This window comes from Boleophthalmus pectinirostris, unplaced genomic scaffold (assembly GCF_026225935.1).
Source record: "Boleophthalmus pectinirostris isolate CB_2022bp ecotype Guang Dong unplaced genomic scaffold, ASM2622593v1 HiC_scaffold_19, whole genome shotgun sequence".
In the NCBI taxonomy this organism is placed as follows: Eukaryota; Metazoa; Chordata; class Actinopteri; order Gobiiformes; family Gobiidae; genus Boleophthalmus; species Boleophthalmus pectinirostris.
This window is the reverse complement of record NW_026571140.1, coordinates 20,844,089-20,860,910: the sequence shown is the minus strand read 5'-3', so window position 1 is coordinate 20,860,910 and position 16,822 is coordinate 20,844,089. Positions and strand designations below refer to the sequence as shown.

General features: G+C 37.4%; 2 protein-coding genes across 2 annotated transcripts; both read left to right on the top strand.

Moving 5' to 3' along the window:
* Positions 1–596: 596 nt before the first annotated feature.
* mtmr10 (myotubularin related protein 10) lies at positions 597–9,869 on the top strand. Its single transcript, XM_020941526.2, has 15 exons — positions 597–1,257; positions 1,565–1,619; positions 3,432–3,568; positions 4,177–4,249; positions 4,736–4,878; positions 5,503–5,596; positions 5,686–5,833; positions 5,982–6,069; positions 6,210–6,295; positions 6,360–6,490; positions 6,584–6,724; positions 6,903–7,075; positions 7,161–7,331; positions 7,401–7,583; positions 8,022–9,869. Exons 1-15 carry the CDS (start codon positions 1,201–1,203, stop codon positions 8,634–8,636), a joined length of 2,295 nt encoding a protein of 764 aa, XP_020797185.1. The 5' UTR covers positions 597–1,200; the 3' UTR covers positions 8,637–9,869.
* Positions 9,870–10,007: 138 nt separating this feature from the next.
* On the top strand, positions 10,008–16,660 carry atxn1l (ataxin 1-like). Its single transcript, XM_020941463.2, has 3 exons — positions 10,008–10,292; positions 10,966–12,080; positions 12,218–16,660. Exons 2-3 carry the CDS (start codon positions 11,085–11,087, stop codon positions 13,523–13,525), a joined length of 2,304 nt encoding a protein of 767 aa, XP_020797122.1. The 5' UTR covers positions 10,008–10,292; positions 10,966–11,084; the 3' UTR covers positions 13,526–16,660.
* Positions 16,661–16,822: the final 162 nt, after the last annotated feature.

Below are 16,822 nucleotides of genomic sequence, written 5' to 3'. Positions count from 1 at the left end.
GACCACAGAAACTTTAAATATTCATGAGACGGACTAACGATGAGCATGCGCACTCACAACTCCTAACGCGATTATACCAACTAGTTTCCATCAGTCATTTGGAAAATAAATAGTCAGTGTAAATTAACATTTGATTTAATTTGGCTTAGCTAGCCAGTAGTTTTAAAACTTAATTAATTCATGTTATGTAGGTCTAGGGTGTGGGTTGAACTTGTTTCACTCGCTATAATTATTTACGGCATCACATTGTACATATGAAAATTGGAACTCTGTAACTTGACTGCATTCATAAATTGTACAAAAACAGTTGTTGCTTGCTCCTTAAAATCATAAAAAAGAACATGTATTGCTTAAAAGTAGACGGCTGCTCACACGACTGTGTAGATCATGTATTTTGTCTCTATCTAGTGGACGTCTTTAACCATTACATTTTCTTTTTTTCTTTTCAAGTTCAAGTTATTTGAAACTTGTCAACTTTCTCCACATCTCATCACATATGTGTTTTACTTTGTTTGATTGGTGATTTTTTACTTTTTGTAATATATAGGCTATATCGAACTGGAAAACGGCAGGGGAAATCTTAAATTATGAGGAACTATTTGTTGTGAAATTGTAGTCCATCATTATAACTCAGTATATTGGACGAAGGTGGGATTGAGTAATGTACAAATGAAAAATGTTTAGTGTATGATCCAGGTGGCATATACCCCGAGGTGCAGGAGCAACAGTTGAGCCCGGAAGAAGGGCGGGCCACGGGGACTCGGCTTCGTATAAACATGGCGTTTAATCCAGTTTACTGCGTACAGCGTTTGACTGATTAGTGGAACTTTAAGGAAGTAACTTTTCAGGACGTCTCAGCTTCATAACAGGTGGAAATAATATGACGTCGAGACACCCAACGACTACCAATTGATAATGGTGTTATTTCTTCAGCGGTTTGGCTGGATTTGATAATTTCTTAGCTTGTTAGCTAACAGGCTAACACACTGACGTCTCTGGATTTACTTCTGTCAACTTTTCAGTGCTCTTTACTTCAGGGCTGCTTGCTTGATTCAGGGAGTACAGACACCGGGCCTCGATGAAGATTTTACACACAGACATAATCCTCTATGTAAGCTGAGGACTGGCAAACTTTTCTGAAGCAATCATTTGATGTTTTTTCTCAGTTTGTTATTAACACCAAGAGGGCGGAAATAAACAATGTTTTCAGCAAAACCTATAAAGGCAACCTTCAAGTCCTATCTTCCTCCTGTGCAGGTAAGTTTTGTTTACAGTTTCATTGTAGCAGTTTCTTGATAGTGAAATATGTCAAAGTATAACTAATTGCAATGCAATTTTGACCTGGTTATTTTTGCATGTTATTGTAATTGTGTGCATCATGTGCTGATGGTTTAACTTCAGTTAATGTTTTATTTATATGGAACATTATTGTCCTATAGTTTTAACGAGTCTCAAGTTTATTCAGCCAGCTTTGTTCATTTACAATTAGAAACAAGTTAACATCCACTGTACATGCTAATAAATAATTTATTTTACCCTTTCCCATTCTCATGTTTCTGTCCAGACAGAGAAGCCCATTGATCCGCCCATTAAAAAGGTGGAGCCCCAGTTACTTTTGGGTAAGTGTCCAACACTTTGCACACCATCAACTAAACATTTGTGTGTAACAGGTCTAACAAGCATTACCAGAGCAATCGTAGTCAGCAAGTCTGAGATTTATATAGCTTCTGCACATGCACACCCTTGTGGGAGGTATTTGTGAAGTAAATAATAACCACTAACAACATTTATTTTCATTTTGCACAACCAGTTTTCTGAAATTCACATGTTGTCAGTTAATTTGATTTTAACTTTAAATAAAACCCTGATCTTTTCAGAAATACCCTACAGGTGTTTTAAATTGTAAAATGTAATTATCCCTTAACACTGATCAAAAGGTTTTTCTTTGTACTTTTGGCTCTGGACAGATTTTTTGACGTACTGCAGAGTCTGTCATTGGCAATGCTGTGCTGCTTTTGAAGTGAGGGCATGAAGGACTCCACCCAAACCTCCCCATTTATCATCACTCAAATGTCTGGTGCAACTTTTACAGCTGTGTTTTTGAGGTCTTGTTAGGAGCAAAGGTCTCTTAACTTGGCTAATGTTAAATCATTAGCACATCATTATTTTTTTTTCTATTGTATCTACAGTGTAGATGCTATAAAGTACATTTTGTAGACAAAAAATTTGTCTCTCCATTCAAAATTTAGTTTAACTCTGTAGGGGGCACTTTTTTCCACCAATTAGTAGGTTTAGATGAGAGTTTTACAACTCTTTACAGTGATTTTCAGCCTGAGGTTGAGACTCCCTCAGAGGAGATGATTAAAATCTGTAGTCAAGAAAATGCCGACTAAGCATTTTGCAATTTTTAATCCAAGGTGGCCAACTTCTGGTTTGTCTGAGGGCGTGGTTGTATTAATATTTTATGTTTGCCTTCACGTGATGCCGAATTTTGTGACTCTACAACAAACTTGCCATTTTTGAAATTGCCTTGCATGGTAAATATATATATATTTTTTTTAAATCTCACTTGAGTTTTTGAAATCAATAAGGGAGTCAAATTTCTGCTCAAAAAGCAGACAAAGAAGAAGTAAACTAATAATAATAATAATAACAATAACATCAACAATAATAATAATTTGGGCAAAAACACTATATTCATTGCCACTTCAACAACATATGCTTATTTTTAATTTTTTTAAAGCTGTTGGTATTCCCCAAACCACCATCACCTTAGGGTCTCCCACTAACCTCCCATTGACTTCCATTCATTTCAGCAGTTAATGCATGTCCCTTGCACTCATCTTTGCAAAAACAATAGGCTCTGTATGGGCTAGGGCCTAATAAGTATTCTCAGGTTTGACTTGTGTAGCTTTTTAAATTGCTTTTGGCATTTCTTCAAGTATAATGGACATATAAAATACATTGTTCTTTTTTCATCCATATTTTATGTTGGGTTTATTATAAATGGCAGTATTGATACAAAATGAAAACAGGAATTAACTTCTTATTCAACTGCAGAACTGAGAATCCCCAAAGCAGCATTTCAGCGTAGCAGTAGTTTGTTTACTTTTTTTGTTGAAATGGATATATGACATTTTTTAACCCTGCAAGTATTCTCTTGAGCCTGAATATTTTGAATCATCACAGAAAAGTAGGCGAAGATGGCTAGTAAGTGGAAACAGAAATTTTCCCCGCACTCAGTTCTCAAATGTACGACAATATAAGATTACTCAAACTACATAGATACAACTTTGAGTAAGTTAATGGTGAAATAACACCAGCATGGTTAAAAAGTTATAAAATAAACCACAGTCCAGCCATGAAGAAGTCAAATGAGTTTTTGAAAATGTTTATATTGTTGTTAACAATATGTTTTGTTTTGTTTCCAGGGGAGATTGTAGTGAATGAAGTCAACTTTGTGAGGAAATGCATCAGCAATGAAAATGGGCATGATGATCTTTGGGGGAAATTAATCTGCACCAACTTTAAGGTCTCATTCATTCCTCAAGAAGTCTCTGGAAAAACGGTGTGTTTTCTTTACTACTATACTTTCCAACTTAATGCATCACATCTTAAAGTCAATTTTGTCATGTAATTCAGTTACAGTAACCAACGTGTTTGTGAGATTTTTGTGAGACTATTGCATGAAACAAACACAAAGAATAGAACTACAAGTGTGCATCTGGCACAGAGGAAGGGAAATTGCACTTCCTTGAGCCACATTGTCAGTGAGACCACATAAGTGAGAAAATGCGTCATTTCCTGCCATGCAGGAGATTGGTGCCAGGACCTAGATTTAGACCAACAAACTATAAAGGAAGTGAAGAGGAAGATGATGGCCCTTGTCCAAACCAGTTCCTCCTCCCTCTCTCTCATCCCTCACACACTATTCCTCCATCGGAGTCCCTTCATCATTGCACATAGTACAGCTAACAACTGTCATCAAATATCAACTTCTATAATAGTAAAATAAAATAATTCATTTACATATTACAGAGGATAAAAGGCTTATTCAAAATTTGAAGTGAATTTAGCATGTTAAATTGGCTAATCATGCTTGAAAGAGTGTTCTTTTTTATGCTGTATGTCAAATAGTCATCAAAATCTTTGTACTGCTTTTCTCTGCAATCTAAGAGTACACATCTGTCCCATCTTTTACTCGGAGAACATGACATCCCACTGACTTGTTTGGATCAAGTTGTAACAGGTAAAATTTACATAATGGCTAATGGTATTTTTTCTTATGGACTCTGCCTGTCTGCTGCATAATATATTATTCACGTATTAAATATAACTTGGCCTTTGTTCAGGTTTACCTATGCTACTTGGTCTGTCCGAAACTGGCACACTGTCAGACTTGTAGTAATGTAGATAGTGGAGTTATCTGAGAATAAAACGGGGTCAGGCCCGCCAATGTAATAATGACTACTCATCTTCATGGAGATGCTTACTGCATGTTTAATGCCATATTGTGGAACATTCCAGACAAAGCAATAACATCTGCATGTAAACAAACAGATTGTGTACCCTTTACAAGTCAAGTTGTGCAGTGCACCTTTCATGCCATAAATATTGTGCACATTGCATGCTAAAGCTCTATGCAGAAGCAGTTTACAGGGTCATGTTACATGTAAGGCTGCATGTACCTTTAGAATCTAAATATTTCTGTGTTTAAACTGTTGCTTTATTTCAGTAAATGACACAAAGGGGAAAAAGAAAGTCTTGGGTTCAAACCAAAAGCTGAAATTTAATCCCACTGAGCTCATCTTGTACTGTAAAGACTTGAGAATTATCAGATTCTGTTTTGACGAGGCTGGTCCGGAAAGTGCCAAAAAGGTAAGTGGTATCATATTTTGCAGATTTCTTTTTATTATTTGAAATATAAAGATTTTTTTTCTCGACACTAAAAAAACACAAAATTGAGAGACATTGCTGCAGTTTTCATTTGACATAATACATTTTCAGCTACAGCATAGGACCAAACAAACACAGCTACATTCACTGACCAGTGCTAAACTGCCTTCATTTCTCATGTGTTTTTTTTTTCTTTTATTGGAACATTGCTTATAATTGCAAACAGGACCTGAAACGTCTCCCGTTAAAACGTATAGAAACAAGACTGCTCAAAATAAACTGCCAGAGGAAATTGCAGAGTAGGGAGCAGTCTTTTCTCCAGACACACAGTGGCCTACAGTTTCTCTGTGCCCTGTCCTGGTAGTCACAGCTTCACTGAAAGGCCACTGTTGTGTTTTGTATTTCTTTGGTTGAGTCACTGAAATGTACAGTCAGCCAGGAGTAAACTCTGCTCTGTCAATCATTGTGGCCACTTTTCACTTTTAGGTTTGTGCTAATCCAGCTGTTCAGTTTATGTTTTACTTCTCAATCATTCTGATTGTCACCAATTTGCAAACCACACAAAAACATTTAGAAACATTTAAATACTGGTTACTCATTTACCAGGTTTGTCTCGCCATTGCCCACTATTCACATCCAGCTGACCTTCACCTTTTATTTGGCTTTGAATATCAAGGGCGGCGATATCATGAACAAAAAGGTTTGACTGAAATGTTATTATTTGAAATATAATTTTTGTTTTTGAGTTACAAGTATAATAAAATGTCACATGCAATGACAATTTGGCAGAAACTGAAATCAATGGGTTGACTCCACGGATCGGTCAACAGACTGTTGTGTTTGACCGTCCTTCTGATTGGGACCGAGAGATTAAGAGAACGGGAGCTACAGAGTGGAGAGTGTGCTCCATCAATGAACGTTACTGCATCTCTCAGAGGTTTGTCTGAACATTTTTTTGAAATGTATAATTTACGTTTTTAGCACTAGAAACGGATACCTGACAAGAGTAAAACCACAGGAATTATTATAAACTGTTAATGTTTTGTTAAATTATTGAATGTGGATTTTTTACATATTTCATGTAGTCTTTCTGAGTATGTTGTGGTACCAGCATCTCTGGCTGATCAGGATCTAAGACAGTTGGCAGCCTATTTCTCTGACAGCCGCATTCCTGTAAGTACCAATGTGTTACATTCAACATTCATTAAACATTATTCCAATACTTTAAAAAAATCTTCACTGCTAAATGAATACATAATATTGAGGGAGGGCACATAAAAAAATGAATGAACTTGTTTTTCTTGTATTTTTAGCTCTGGTGTTGGAATCACCCTAACGGTAGTTCACTTGTTCGCATGTCCAACATTGCGGATTCAATACAACAGAAAAAAATTGAACGGTCAGTGAAATTTTGTAACCAGCCTCTTTTTGAGTGAATCTACATGGCCTGTTTTGTTCTGTAGGATCTTAAATGCCATTACAAAAAGTCACCCCCAGCACAGTGAGGTCGTAAGACTAGACCTGGACAAGGGCCTCCCAAATATCCAGGACATTCAGAGTGCCTTTTCTAAAATAAGGCAGATTTGCGTTATTGGTGAGATTAATTGTCATTAACATTTAAAATAAGTATTATGTGACAATTTGTTTTCAAATGTATGATTGTGATTAATGTTGCGACTGCCTGTAGATCCGTTCGAAGAGTCAGAAGAGAGATGGTTTTCATGTATTGAGAACTCCCGCTGGCTTGAGTATGTGAGAGCCTTTCTAAAGCAGTCTGCTGAGATAGTGTACCTCATTGAGGGAAAGGGGTCTTCTGTTGTCATTTCAGGTACATTTTACTTATTTTTGTCAAAGCATGGGTTTCTTCTTAATCTTTAATAAATAAAGTTATTGTCTTTTGTGAACCATGATTCCATCCACAGACCTCTATTTAAATGTTTTGTAATTTTATTCTTTTTGGTTTTTTGTGTCATGTGGTAATTACTTTTTTTTTTTTTTTTTAACAGAGGAAGAAGATCGAGACTTGAACTGCATTGTTTCCTCTCTAGTGCAGCTCATGCTGGACCCTCAATATCGCAGCATCACAGGCTTTCAAGGCTTGGTGCAAAAAGAATGGGTGATGGCTGGTCATCGCTTCTTGGACCGATGCAACCACTTAAAGAAGAGTGATAAAGAAGAGGTATATAAGTGCAAATTAACCAACTATTCAGGCTTGTGTTAAATGTGTAAACCAATGACTTGTATTCTGTGTTCTCTTTTTCTAGTGCCCATTGTTCTTGCTTTTCTTGGACTGTGTATGGCAAATGATTAACCAATATCCAGCTGCATTTGAGTTTACAGAAACTTACTTGACTGTGTTAACTGATAGCATGTGGATTCCACTCTTCAGTACTTTTCTGTTCAACTCAAGTCTTCAGCGTGCAAGACATTTATTGGTAACTATAATAGTTTGGTGGATTTAATTTCTACAATTCCAATTGTAATTATATCTCAAATTTCTACAGGACTTTGCCAAAACAAAGGCTATTCCTCCAGGGGAAGAACAAAATGTTTATTTCCCACCAGTTTGGGAATGGTCACAGCAGTTCACTGCCAAGGAACAAACTCTTTTTAACAACCCCATGTATATAGGAAAACGTGCTGCTTGTGTTCACAACGGGGAAATCAAAACTTTCAAACGTACAAAGGTTTGTAATAGAAAATGTTTTTTTTGTTTTATATTTTTAGAGCCAACTTCTTTTTGCACTATTTTTGACCACTGCTGTGGAAGCTATAGACTTAGTTTTATGGTATAAGCATTGACTGTATAAAGAATTGGACTAAGAGTGTGACATCACCCATAGCATTTGGCTCCACTCAAATGAAACTTGCAGTGCTAATGGTTAATGGGGCCAGGATCCATATTGGGAATAGGATTTTTTCAACAGACAAAATAGCGAAATAAAAACACCAGGATCATGTAGAGTGGGTTAATACAAACATTTTAAGACCAAAATGACAAGGCTCACTGCAGCAGTTGGAGAGAGGTGGGAGCCAGGGAATATTGGTAAAAATCAATGTGCCTATATGTGTGTATCATTAATTTATGGTATTTACTCAAGAGAATGTGATCTTTTTTGTTCCAGAAAGCCTACAGTGCCTCTGTAAAAGGAATTCTTGTGTCTGTGGCAAATGGACTCAGAGATGGAGAGGGAACACTGACTCGTCGTCCGTCTTTTATGTCTGAGCTAAAGCCGGAGTTCTCACCAGTGAAAGATGTGGTCGAAAGCCCCTCTGAGCTTTTTTTCAGAGACTGGTTTTCTCGAACTGTAGATTTGCAGGGCACATTACTGCCTATGATTTTGCCCTCACATATAGTACTTTGGAAGCTCTTCTTTTTACGGTGGGTTCCTGAAGCTTGCATTCCAAAAGGGGGTCCCATAACAACATACCACAAGCTCTGCCAATTGGTTGATGAAATTGAAATGTTGCAGTGTAAGCTTAGGCAGTATAAAGGACCAAGTCCTGGTATCAGTCCAGAACCTAGCCCGAGTAAGACACATTTAGAGCAGAGACGTATGTATTTTAATGCTGGTTGCTTAGATGAGCCCCACTCACTTCCTGACTTTCTTACCTCATCATTTCCTTTTACCCCAATGGGAAACCTGTGCCGCCGTAGCACCCTTGGGACTCCCATTAGCAAGTTTTTGAATGGTGCAAAGATATGGCTTTCCACTGAAACTCTTAATGACACAGTCTGATCATCTAATCTGATTGCCCCCTTAGCTCAATCATGCGCCAACTGCTATGTAACAGTTCATCATTTTATTGACACAAAATGCGTTAGTACTAGTAGTGAATTAATGTTATTTAAAAAGAAAAGAAACATTGCATTTATGTTCTAATTGTGAAAGTTACTGATTGAACTAAATTAACCACAGTAACCAAGTAAACTTTAAAAACAAACTTCATAATGAGTAATATGTAAATATAAAATTTGGTGGGACAGCAGACTGTAAAATAAGTCTTGGATTGATTGCAGTGGGATGTTGCATGTCTCCTAAGTTAAATGCTTGCAAACATGTGCAAAGTATAATTTTTGGTTTTTAATACAGATAGGAAGTGATATCTTGTAAGAATTGCCAGTAGTTGATGTTTCCTCATTTCTTCTGAGCTGGTTTACAAAAGCATATGGGACCAAAAAACATTGCTGCAAATAGAAACAATTTGCAATCCTTGCCACCAGCAATATTTTTGTAATTTAGGTTTGAATATAATTTTTACCTAATTAAATTGCTGAACACAGACAAGGCAATACACTGTATTATTGTAGGTTTTAATATTCCAGAAGTAGACTAATAGGAAATATAATTAAATTTAGTTTAGTTTTGAAGAGTTTTTCTTTTTTCATTTAAGTATTGAATTAAGAAAAGATGAATTTATATTTTTATAGCCCCAAATTATGTTTTGTTGAAAACACTGCTATGCAAACAGAGTGTGTGTATATACATATATACAGAAATAGAATCAAATAAAATTTTGTATATTCTATTTTAAGTTTGTTGAAAAACAGCACAATACCAGATCTTTCATTGCTTTTTATTGCACATTCTTGTTTATTCATTTGATTATTTTTAAATGTTAACTGTCATTTTTCAATGGCTATATGTGTTTGAAATCTAATTAATGGTACTAATCTAATGGCTGATTTACCCTTTTCTGCAAGCAAAAGGTATTTACTATGCTTTCTCATAGATAACTGTGTCTTTTGGAGTGATTCTTATGTAGACCGTTTTTATTCTTTATAATTTGTATTTATTAAGATTTAGGTGGAGTTGCAGTGTACTACGCAGTTCAAGTGTGCGGTGGGAGTAGTGACTTTTAAAGCTTTACAATTTTCTAACAGTAAAGAATTTAATGTCAATGTTATTTACGTTTTGCACTGAATCTGATTTTTGATGAAACAGGTAATTACATTATTTTTCCAACTAGAACATTCGTTGTACTCTGTTGTTTTGTTTTTGTTAATGGAGTCTTTTCATTTTTATCCCATATTGAAATAACGTGGACATTGCATCACGTCGACAATGGGTTACTTCCCACAGATCTAATGGCATAATGTATAACTTTGGGTTATTCACTGTTAACATATTCTATTGTAAAAGTAGGCCAAAGAGGAGCCACCAAATTAATTTGTAGTAACCAGCATTTGTGAGTGTAAAACACAGAGCTATAATAAAATCATATTATAGATCCATGGTGTAAAAACAGGAAATTGAATTAGCCCGATGACGTCATTGAAGAGCGCCTCTGTTGGCCTCCAAAATGGGTTCGACTCCTTAGCCTTGATTTATTAATGTGTTCTTCAACATATCGGCGTTTTTTCACTGGATCCCCATCCGCAATGACATTTAGAGGTACGTGTACAAAGCAAGCCAATGCAATTATTTCACCCATGTTTAGCAATTACATTTTTGTTATAGTATGCCGAAAAAGAGCTAGCTAACGTGGCTAACTAGCACTGAGCTAAGATATGAGCTCTGGTAACTCATGAAATACAATGCAACGTTTATAATGGTAATAGTATTAATAATAACTCTAGTCTGATTAAACCACTGATGTGTCTTGTCTTACATGTGCAAGTCGATAATTGTATCTCAAACATGTTGGCCATTATCTTTTGATAAAGTTATATATAGCAAATATATGGGCATTTTATTTTATAAATATTTGCCTGATGAAATGTAGATTTAGTTATTTGTTATTTTTTGAAGATGGAGTTAAAGTGAATTAGACAGATTAGACTTCCCATTTTACAAAAACACCTAGTAAAAATACCTACGATTTCTCAAATCTTGCCTAGTTTTCACTAGTTTGATGAATATGGTTAAGTTTAGAATATTATTCCTTGGTTTCTTCATGGACAGCAGAAGAAGTGGAAATATATATATATATATATATATATATATATATATATATATATATATATATATATATCCCTTGCTTTTACTTTTGTTGACTAGACCATTTCAAGAATTAATCAGTACATTTTTAAACTTTGGTGTTTGAGCCTTTTTATTTTGTGTTTAGGTGATTTACCACCCGACGACCAGGAGATATTGCAGCTGGTTTCCGTGCAAGCTTACTGGCTTGCAAGTGTCCTCTCCTTTGCGGTGCAATAACTTAACACTCTCTTTTGGAGAATTGCAATGAAACCAGCTCAGGAGCGTAACCAGGAGTGCCTGCCTCCAAAGAAGAGGGACCTGCCAGTCACGGACAGCGGGGCAGGGCTGACGTTTGGAGGAGGAGGTGGGAATGCTGTTGGAGAGGAGGAAGTTGTTTCCCTTCAGAATTCTGCAGCAAACAATGCAGATGCTCAGGGAGGAGTCAAAACTGGGGAATGGTTGCGAGCTCAGCCAGCTGAACATTATAATATGGAAAGTTCTGATAGTATACCAGCAGTGCCCGTAGACCAGTACAGTATGCTCTACAAATTAGCGCTTCCATCTGTTACATATACACCGTCCACTCTTCATCCAGTGTTAAGCCACATTTCTCCAGCGTATACTGTACACTCACCACTCCTGCAGCATCCTGGCCTCCCCTACCCCCATCCTCTTGGCTATGCTCAAATTCCTCATTCCTCTCTTCAGTTTGTTACCTCACCATATGCCGTACCGTATGCTATACCCCCTGGTTTTGTTCCAGGCTCATTAATGTCTCCCACAGGCTCTATTTCTCAACCCCATGCTGTGTCCCACTTGGTACAGTATCCTCCAGTTGTGCAGGAAGGTGTTGTTTCACCACCTCCTCAGCCCCAAGTAGCTGCTCATTCATTTGCTAAAGTTCCAGTGTCTGGTGTTCCCTTCATGCTGCCTTCGGAGCAAGCTTCTCAGCAGCACCTAGGCTCTGGTCTATCTGGAGCAGAGCTGGGATCACGGGGTGTGCCAGTGTATTACCATCCACAGGGTGTGAGGGCCTCTGCTACCTCTAGTATTCATCAGGCAAGTGAGAGAGAAATGAATGGAAGAGACAAATGTTCTAGGGAGGTTCTCACAGATGTTACCCACTCTGTGAAAAATGTACATCTGCCACAGTCAACCAGCTTCTCAACACAAGACACCCAGAACAAACCTCTCCAGTCATGTCGGCCAGAAGAGAGAAGTTCACCATGTCAGCGTAGCACCCCTGACAGTGACTTGGAGGTTAGAATTTAACTGTTTATTATTTAAGATTGAAGTAAAGCATTTTCTAAAATGTGGTCCACTATTTAACTGCAAATTTCATGAAAAATGTATTGTAGAATTTGTGAATAATAGATACATTTGTATTGATCTTTCAGGTGCAGCAAGTGGTTGGTCGTTTGGTGTCTAATGTTGGTCGAAAGGAGGTCTCTTTTGCTCCTTTGAACCTTTCTCAGAGCACACAAAGAAGTAAAGATGTCCATGGAGAGAGCACAGGAGGTATCTCTGGTCGTAATGTACATCCGGCTCAGTCTGTGAAGGAGTCGCGAATGAACAGCATCCAACAGCAGCCGGCATCATCCGGACATGCAGTTGTCATAGCCAATGGGCAACCAGTCCTCATTCCCCTTGAGTACACTGCTCAGCATCAGTCACCCACAATTCAGCATAATTACCCAGGACTAGTAAATAATGAGTCGCCCAGCCGCTTTAAAGCCTCTGATTCTTCTGCCAAAGTGTGCCTACCTGAAAGATCTTCAGGGGAATCTACCACAGCCCACAAGCCCTCTGTCCAACCCATTACTGACTTGACTCAGGGCATAGCTCCCGCCACACCCTCCACTCCATCACACTTTATGAAGGGGGCTATTATCCAGCTAGCTACGGGAGAACTTAAGCGAGTAGAAGACCTACAGACACAGGACTTTGTGCGAAGTGCAGAGCTGAGCGGAGGTCTAAAGATTGATTCTAGCATGGTGGTGAACATACATGCAAGCCAGCAGAGACCAGGTCTAGTTTCACTTCATTTCACAGTTGGAGAACAGCAAAGCAAAGTGACCATTGATGTTCCACCCGAGCACCCTTTCTTTGTTTTTGGACAAGGCTGGTCGTCCTGCAGCCCTGAACGCACAGCTCAGCTCTATGGTTTACCCTGCCATCATCTACAAGTAGGAGATGTTTGTGTGTCTATCACTCTGCAGCAGCAGCAGCAGAAACTGCCACAAATCTATCCTCAACAACAGGCATTCTCCAGTACGCCAAGCAAAAGTCAACCTACACCTGGATCTGCTCATCAGATCATGGGGCCTCCTGTCTCTCAGCAACCTCGGCCTCCACCTCATTTTAGATTGGACCGCATGCACAGAGAGAGACAACGAGAGGCAGATAAAGATGGACTTGAGAAAGAGGATGCTGTGCAGTTTGTTGGGCACATTGAACCATCAGTTAGATCAAGCAGAGTTTCTGCAGAGCATCCAAGGAGCCACAGCAGCTTTCACTTGCACACAGAGGGGATAGCAGCTGGACAAGGAGTTGCCAATCTGAGACGCTGGTCCTCTCCCAGTCTCCAAAGATACAACGTGAAGGGAGATGATGGTCTGCGATCTCCAGTGAACACTGCGCGGCCCTCTTTCATCCCTCAGGAGGTTAAACTGTCCATTGAAGGGCGCTCTAATGCAGGGAAGTAGCATCAAATTGGTAGCATCTTTTGATGAAACTACCACAGAGATGTGAGTGTGAAATGGAGCAAAAAGAAAATGGAGAGCAAATGTAGCCTCAGAATGTTTGTTTTGCACGACTATGGACCTGTGGTTTACCATCCTGCGAAGGTTTCATAATGAGTTGGTAATAGTAATATCGTAGTATGTAGCATAGTGCTTAGACGTGGCATTAATCTTTCTTCCTCTCCACTGACACCATTGCTTTACATATAACATATTATTATATTATTATATTGCATTAACCTCTCAATAATAGTTGAGGCAAATCACTTTTTGGAAGAATATATGGACTGATTGGCAACGTTAATTAATTTGAATTCAGATTATCATGCCAATATCTTATTGCTTTTTATCTTGAAAAACCAAAAGTAATTGCTGTGGACTACAGCATTTTTGAAGATAATGAGTCATTGTATGTTGCATTTCTGACATCTGCAGAAATATTGTATACTAGCTTTTTACCCATTTTAAATTGAAATATGATGTGCTTGTCCTATAATCACAATGGTGATTAATTGCCCTAAATTGGTCACTGGTAAGTTGGCCACTCGCAGCTCAATTATTCTCCATTATTTAACAGACTACTTCACGTAAGTTACAATCAACATTCCAGTGAATGTTTAGGTTTTGTGAATTGGGATTGAGACTTGTGGTTGTAAGTGAATGTGAGAAATCAGAAAACAGTGGCGTGTCTTTTCTAAATGCCATGTATGGCAGTGTAAAATAGTGAAATTACTTACAGCCCCTTCCTCAATTGAGAGGGTAAAGAAATGCCAAGGAGGAACACTATGGAGGTTGTCTGTTGTGTATGTGCTCTGTTCAATAAGTTCAATGCAACAGCAAATGTCAGTAGCTATTTTTTAGTTGCAACTACTTTGCATACTTCCTTCTGGGACAATGCCATTTTAGAGGTAGGGTCTGGATTTCCAAGTTTAGAATATCCATGATGTTCTGCTCCCCCATGATGTTGGTTGTTGAATTATCCACTATATAACTGTTGTCCATTGATTCTCTAAGACATATGGTTTATGGTGGATGTAATGATTGTCTTGTGTTGCACATAATGTTGCTCATTTATTACACACTGACCTTGGAGGATAAATCACTCTTGGGATGTTTTTATTAAATGAAGGTAATATGTGGTGAGAAAAAGACTTTTAAAACTCTTTTTAAAAAAACTGTTTACAATTAGCAAAGCAGAATGCTGCATTTTTTTTCTGTTTGACACAGTTGTGTCACAAAAATCCAAAAGTATAAAATAAGTGCAATTAGATCATGCAAATCATTCAGTTAGTCAGAGTGCATTCCACGTGCAAACATTCCCATTTCACTCACTTTTGTAACATTACTGTTCGGTACATTACATGTACTGTAGCTCCATGTGTTGAGGTCCATATTTGTTATGCTTATGTGGTGTTGATGACTACCAGTCCCAGCTCAGGTCACACTCACTGCTACACATTAAAATGTGTAATATAGGCCATCTCTAGCTCCCTCTTGTGTATGCTGAGAGAAATCCCACTTCTCATAATTTACCAAAAACTGCCCATTTGTATAATATAATTCATCTCATTCAGGAAAATACACTTTTGGAGGTTTGCCATAAATAATGCTCTGAGCAATGCACATATGAAAAAGTTTCACAATATCTGCTTTCTCTATGCAGTAAACACCATATAGTTATTTTCAATTACTGAAGTACACCTTTCTGAGGCAGTAGGAAGAACCGCCATATGCAGTCTTAACACTGTCTGGTCATAGGACACTTTTTATGGATATTGTTTTCACTTTGTGTTTACTGGTAAAGCAGTAAGCCATTGGAACCAAATGTCAAGATGTCACTCAGTGTATACTCATTTGGCTTTGAGCCGCAGTTTTGTCAATATGCATCCTAGGAGTGGAAATGGTGCGAGCAGTGGCACCTGTGGCTTTACCTCTTGTTATGTCTTAAACAAATATGTTTTGCAAAGACAAGCCTTTCCATTTTCCCTCTGCTCAGAGCTAAGCCGCCAAGATCTTAATGGATATGAAATGGGTTCTATTTAAACACTGACAGTATGTTACTGTAATTAATTGCACTAATGGCCCCTTTTTCAGTGTTGGTAAATTTGAAGAGTCTCAAAATATAAAGCACACAGTCAAAGAAATTGTGCATGTGTGTGTGTGTAGATTTGTATTTTTGTATAGTTAAACTTTTGTTTTGCTGATGCTGTTGATAATGCCTTAAATTTCTGCTACGTACAATGTGTGAAGGTGAAAATATTGTTCTCTTTTTCAGAATACCCAGATTGTAACCTTAACTGTGTTTTTCTTTGCATTCATTTGCATCAACGGAAGCCAGTGCCCAGATGCCGAGGTTTTACACATTATGCAGTTTGTCATTTCCATACCTGACCTTTTTTTTTTGTTTTGTTTTCAAACAGTTTGGGTTTAGGTGGTGAGTTTGTATGTTGGTGGTAATGTAATTGTGGTGTTACTGTGGGAAAAGTCTGGTATCCTTTTGTCATACTTAGCCACGGTGGTCACTTTAATCTTGATCTATTTATCTAAATTAGACAAATGGCCACAGCTTCAAGTTTTAATAATCTTGGTAGTTTCAGATTTTACATTGTTTTGGCACAAAGTGACTTGGGTTATGTGACCATCAAAAGAACAATAAAAATCCCTAGAATATATGCAAGGAAATACATGTAACATTCAATCCTCAAGAATTATCCAGGTTGTATGAACTTTGTATAGTGCTTTTATTGTCCTGTTGTACCAATATGTATTGATCTTTATGAGAAGCCTTAGAGTTATCGACCCAAAGTGCTCCCTTAGCAAACCCCACACCTTTTTAACAAAGCATTAATATCTCTATTTTGTTGCTTTTTATTTGTACCCTTTGAATAATAGATTTGTACTGTATATTTGTACCTCTGTGAACTGTTAAGGGTGGTTTGTTTTGCTGTTTTAATTCTATGTACTTTAAGGACACAAAGATATTGTATTTTTATTGTTACAGCTAACTTGGAGACATCACATCTATCCTGTTTGTTAAGTAAGCGCAACATAATATATAAATATATATAAATATATACAAATATAAACTACTACACATTACTTAAGTTGTTGTCATTTATTTTATTTCTTTTTTCATTTATTTCTTTGAATTCCAAAATACAGAATACTACTCAGCCTATACTTCTAGATACAATTTTACTTCTTTTTACTTTACTTCCTCCTCAATAACAATTGAGAAATACTTAAGAGTACAATGTTTGT